Raw genomic sequence first — 5,702 nt, forward strand, 5'->3', positions numbered from 1 at the left:
GGAATGGTGGAATGGTATGAACTCCTGAATCATGTTGGCTATTTGATGGTGTTTTATTTCTACCAATAAAAGTCACTTTGGACTCCGTCTGGTGGTGCCCCTGTCCTTTGTTCCAATAGGTTTTTTTCTATCTGTATCATTGCTGGACATTTAACCCCGCCCCCCCCCCCTTCTTTTCCTGAAACAATGTTATCACTGTGACAGGAAGTGAGGGCAGATCTCCCCTCTGAGGACAAAGGCAGAATTTAAAACCTAGCAGAGGTTTATCTAATCTATGCAAAACACATTTTGTCTGGCACTCTGCTTCTAAATGCTCTTTACCAGACCATGGTGTATAAGTATTTTATTCCTTTAAAGTATATAAACAATAAACACTGTAATTTTTCTGGTTAAGAAATTACATAGTTACATAGTATTTGAGGTTGAAAAAAGACATAAGTCCATCAAGTCCAACCTATTGCGTGTATGCATTTATGTTTGAGCAGGTGTGTGCGTGTATATGAGTCCATGTGTGATTTTGCTCTTAGGAGTACCTGTATCCCTGTATGTTACGGTCTCCAAGGAACTCGTCCAAGAGTTTCTTGAATGATTCCACACTCTTAGCTGAAATCACTTCCTGCGGCAGTGAGTTCCAGACCTTAACCGCTCTAACTGTGACGAACCCCTTGCGCCCCTTGTGTTGACATTTTTTTCTCCACCAGTTTTTGGTGGTGGCCACTGGTCTTTGTTATGGCGCTAACCGTAAAGAGTTTGTTAATAATGTTGCTGTCACCATTGAACAGTTTATACAAGAAAATCATGTTCCCCCTTAATCTCCTAACCTCCAAAGAGAACATATTTAATTTTAACAACCCTGTTTCATAGTTCAGGTCCTCCAACCCCTTAATGAGTTTGGTTGCCCTCCGCTGGACTTTTTCTAGCTCAAAGACATCCTTTCTGAGTACTGGTGACCAAAACTGGACTGCATACTCCAGATGAGGCCGAACCAGTGATCTGTAAAGTGGCAAAAAATAATAGGACATCCTGCAAATGTGAAAAATATAATTCCACCTGACATAATAAATATTCTAAAATCAATGTACTTTATAACAGGAAATGCAAACATGTTCTCTCCGTGTGATGAGACTTGTAAGACCTGCAATAAATCTGCCAGTGCCTGCACATCATGTCATCTAGGTAAGTCCATACTTCTGCTTCTTTTTAACAATAATGTCAAAATAAGGACGTTTCTTGGTTAATATGATATATCTTCATAGGTAGATAAATACCTGTATATATGGCCTTGTATATGTTCATAAGAAGCCATATAAAAACGTAAGTGCATTAGGTTCGCTCCACATACAGGGCTTTGAAACTCATCATTTCTAAAAGTTTTAGGGTCTATTCAAACTTGCCCCTTTTGATGTAGCAACACTCAAGTAGAAAGTGTAACTATACTCAAGTAGAAAATGTCAAGTAGAAATCTCATTATGTCCTATGTGGCTGGTTTGCATCAATGTGTTGCAGTTTAGTGTGAAAGATAAAGGGAAATACTATGGGCCCGTTCACAAATACACGTGTGTGTTACCATGTGCAGTGCATGCACACTTTAAAGTGTAACTCCAGTCTTAACAATTTGTGAACTCATAAAGCTTCTTTTAAGAATAAAAATTTTCCTATAAAATGGCTATTAATGACCTACAATTACATGTACAGTATATTTTTATAAATCAGGATCCAAAGAAAGGAAAGAAAAAATGGAGAAAAAAAATACTGTTTCAGCCCACATGAGCATCAAAATATACCAGTGAACATTCTTTTCATAAATATTGTAATGTATTTGTTCAACTTGCAGGGACATTTCTTCACGACGAGAGCTGCATTAAGCCATGCCCGCAGGGGACCTTTAGCAATACAAAGGACAGACGATGTGAAAGATGTTCAGAAGGCTGTGAGATGTGTGCAGAAAACAATGAGTGCCTGAAGTGCTCACATGACATTCTGCATGCTGGGAGATGTTATAAGAGCTGCCCTGAGTAAGAAAACACTTTAAAGCATAGTGTATTATGCAGACCAAATGGGGAATGACAAATATGCTTTCAAAATATTTTTTAGATATTTTCTAGTACCATTTTCTTTATATAGCATTATTTTTAAATAAATAAGAATTGAAGCTAAAGAAATACAAATCAATCAATATCAGAGCTAAAGGATATAAAATTGATTCCTTGTTCATTTAACAACATTAAAAATCAGTCCATCAAGAAGAACAAACAGGATCCCAGCATACACATGTACCAGCGTGTACCATGTGCAATTCAAATGGACAGCTTTTCCAAAATGCTAAAGCAAAGGCTGTATAAATGACACTGTGCTTTATACAGCATTCTGGAAGATCAGGACAGATACGCTAATTGATATTATTCTTGGCACTAGAATAAATATCTAAGGTGACTTGCTATCTTGTAGCAGGGAGGGTAGTCTACACGCAGTCTCTGGAGTTGTAGACACTCACATGAATTCTGGTGTCTGTCTGTGCAACAAATGGGTCAAATAGCAACACATTTATGCACCTATCATAAACAGCAAAAAAAGAGATAGATGGGGCTTTTAAGGTGTCAAAAAATGCAATTAGGGATAATACAACATAGTAATGACAAAATGACATAGTAAAATAACATTTATTTATTAAAAGATTACATGATCCACATGATAAAAATATATATACCCGCTAGTATCAATGATCAAAACAGCATAAAACCTCCCTGGACTCTGTACATGTGCATGATGCATGCATAATAGATACAATTAACTTATTTTATCAATTACATTATAATAAATAATTTTATATAAATAGTCATAATCAAAGTAAGATATACTGCAAGTCTGTACTGCGTCCAGCCTTCTATGCATTTTGCCGAAGCTTCATCAGGAAGTCGGAGGTAACCTTTAAGATTCACATGAATATGCCAATCAGTATATTAATATTTCAAACATAATTGACAAACCAGTAACAAAATGTAACCAATTAAATACATACATAAATACCATAAGTGGGACATTAGTGGTGAGTGGATCCACACAGTCGGGGAGTCATCCCCAGAAACAGTCAAGGACAACAGAGAGGATAGAGAGAGAACCGACGGCGATCAAATATGAGAAGCGCAATCTCTGCCTCAGGAGATCTATAAACAAATATCAATCATAAAGTATAACATTGGGATGCAGCCAGGTGTGAGTGCATAATATAGATGCTAGGAACCAACCCAGATTATTCTAGCAAACTCTAAGGTAGTCAATAAGAGATCCTATTAATGTATGAACTAACATGTACTCCCCTCCTCATAGAGATTAACTTATACTGCACCTATATGCCATATATCCCATTACATATCTGTTAACTAAAGTCTTACTTACACATCAAAACACCGGCTTCCTTTAATTGATCCCAGCCATAGCTCCCGTCTATCTGTATAGATTCCCGCCGCATTGACACACGCCGCCCAACATCGGCGTGTGACCATGCAGCTAGGACTGGCCATCCGTCCGCATATGCGTCCTCATATAGGGCGCATCTGAATGGAGGTGCCCCGCCCCTCCCTTCGAGGCCCCCTCCCTCCCAAGGTCTCTCTGTTTGACAGGACAATGGCAGGAGCCTCCCAACACTGTCCCCTCTCACAGCCACGCTAGGCAGAGCCCTACCTATGTCAGCGTGATGAGAAGATATAACACCATGGGAGAACAGCAATCATACTGCTCCTCCCCCGACAAGGGGGATAGGGCGATATGAAGATGCCGACCGTCCCCCTATGTATGGTAAGGGGGTAGGCCCATCATTACCCATCCCGAGTCACGGGGACAACTCCCAGACAGGCAAACAACCATGGATTCTATAACCTTAGTTATGGAATCCACCCACTGCCATCTACTTGCAATCACAAGGGAGACAGACCTGATGGGGAACTCTGAGAGACTAGTTTCCCATAATGTCCCTCCCACCCCCCTTGTAATTGTCAATCAGAAGGGGGGACCTGATGGAGAACTAGTCTCTCAGCTTTCCCATCAGGTTCTGCCCACTGTCATTCAGTTATGTAATTGGTTGCTAGGACGCTGTTGGCTGTGCAATCAACAGTGCCAGTCTCTGCATGGTGGACACAGCCACATGGTAGCTGCTGGATGTATAAACTGTTTTTAGATGTTTATGTTTTGAATTGTACTTTAATGAACAATTTATATAACCAGATCATTTTCTTTTCCATCATGCACAGAGGCTTCTTTAGCCATGGAGGGGGCTGCACAGAATGCAACAAGTACTGCAACACTTGTGATAAACAACCAGACTATTGCCTGTCATGCCATGCACCTAAAGTTTTGGAGTTAGCTACCTGTAGAAGTGAATGCTCTTCCAAGTTTGTAAATGTTAATGGTGCCTGTCGACACTGTCCTTCCAGCTGCTTGACCTGTGTTGATGAGGAAACCTGCACAGGTACTGTTTATAACTGTTCAGAAATTGGTAGTACTTATTCATATTCAACTGGACTTGTTTAGTATGTTAAAGGTGTTTTACATTTCATGCAAATAGCCTCCCTGGTTCTAATATATCCCAGCATTTATAACCATGCAGGTGACTAATCACCGTGGTGTCATGTAATGGTCAAGGCAGATGTTAATAGTCCAGGAACGTCACAGGAGGTCTAAAAGCTTATGAAACCACCTTGTTCTGTTTCCATAATCCAATCACCATGGTGACACAAAGCCTGGGACAGGTATACGTTACAAGGGCTGATGGTGTGAATTGTCAAAATGCTGGGGTAGAGATGATACAATTTATATATGGGGGTGTTATGTTTGGGTGACCGATGGTTTTGAAAGCCTCTACCACTTAGATGGCCTCTTTCAGACCTTTTGCAAAACAGTTGTCCGCCCTGTCCAAAATGTGTACCTCACCATCCTCTAAAGAAATGAAATCGGTCATATACATTTGCTCAGAAATGTTACTGCCTTACTAACACTTTAGCCATATTGTGTATTCATACATGTAGTATAATACAGATTGATATTAAGATGAATATTTCCCCTAAAAATTAACAAAACAGCATATATATCCAACTCTTTACTATATATGCCCTCTTCCAGAATGCATACCAGATTACTTTCTACATCAAGATAAATGTGTGAGCTCTTGCCCTGAAGGATATTATGATGAAGACAATAGATGTTCCCTTTGTGATCGCATGTGTGCAAAATGCAATGGACCTGACCCAGATGATTGTGAGAAGTGTGCTAGTTCCAGCTTTTTCCTGTATAATGGAGAATGCTTTGGAAGATGTCCACAAGGATCCTTTGACATGTCTGGAGACAAATATTGTCAAGGTAATATATATATATTGTTTAGTTGTAAAAGCTTATGATTGTATCACACCACCCACAAGGTTATATGCGTTCATACAGGAAACTCAGATACCTCAATACCACACTGTAAACACACCCCAGAAATGAACAGACACATCAAGGAAGTCTTATAAGATGATTTTATTTGCAATCAATAATGACAATGATAGCAATGGGGAATTCAGTCTTGGGGAATATAGGAAACAACGTCTATTTGTGGACAGTGCCAGGTGCAATGAAAGGTGAAAGAGCGCATCCTAGATGCCCAAACAGAGTCACATCAGAATGCCTGCCCGAACCCCCCCCCCCAATTTATATGTCTAAAAAAGATA

General features: G+C 39.7%; 1 protein-coding gene across 1 annotated transcript in view; it reads left to right on the plus strand.

Moving 5' to 3' along the window:
* Positions 1 to 5,213: 5,213 nt before the first annotated feature.
* The window catches only part of LOC108788487 (proprotein convertase subtilisin/kexin type 5-like), a 19,796-nt gene continuing 19,307 nt past the window's right edge, over positions 5,214 to 5,702 (plus strand). Inside the window, exon 1 of the mRNA XM_018558245.1 lies at positions 5,214 to 5,352. Coding sequence (XP_018413747.1) covers positions 5,214 to 5,352 — 139 coding nt within the window. The remainder of the gene's footprint in view (positions 5,353 to 5,702) is intronic.

This window comes from Nanorana parkeri, unplaced genomic scaffold, assembly GCF_000935625.1.
Source record: "Nanorana parkeri isolate BGI_ZX_2015 unplaced genomic scaffold, ASM93562v1 scaffold328, whole genome shotgun sequence".
NCBI classification, from domain to species: Eukaryota; Metazoa; Chordata; class Amphibia; order Anura; family Dicroglossidae; genus Nanorana; species Nanorana parkeri.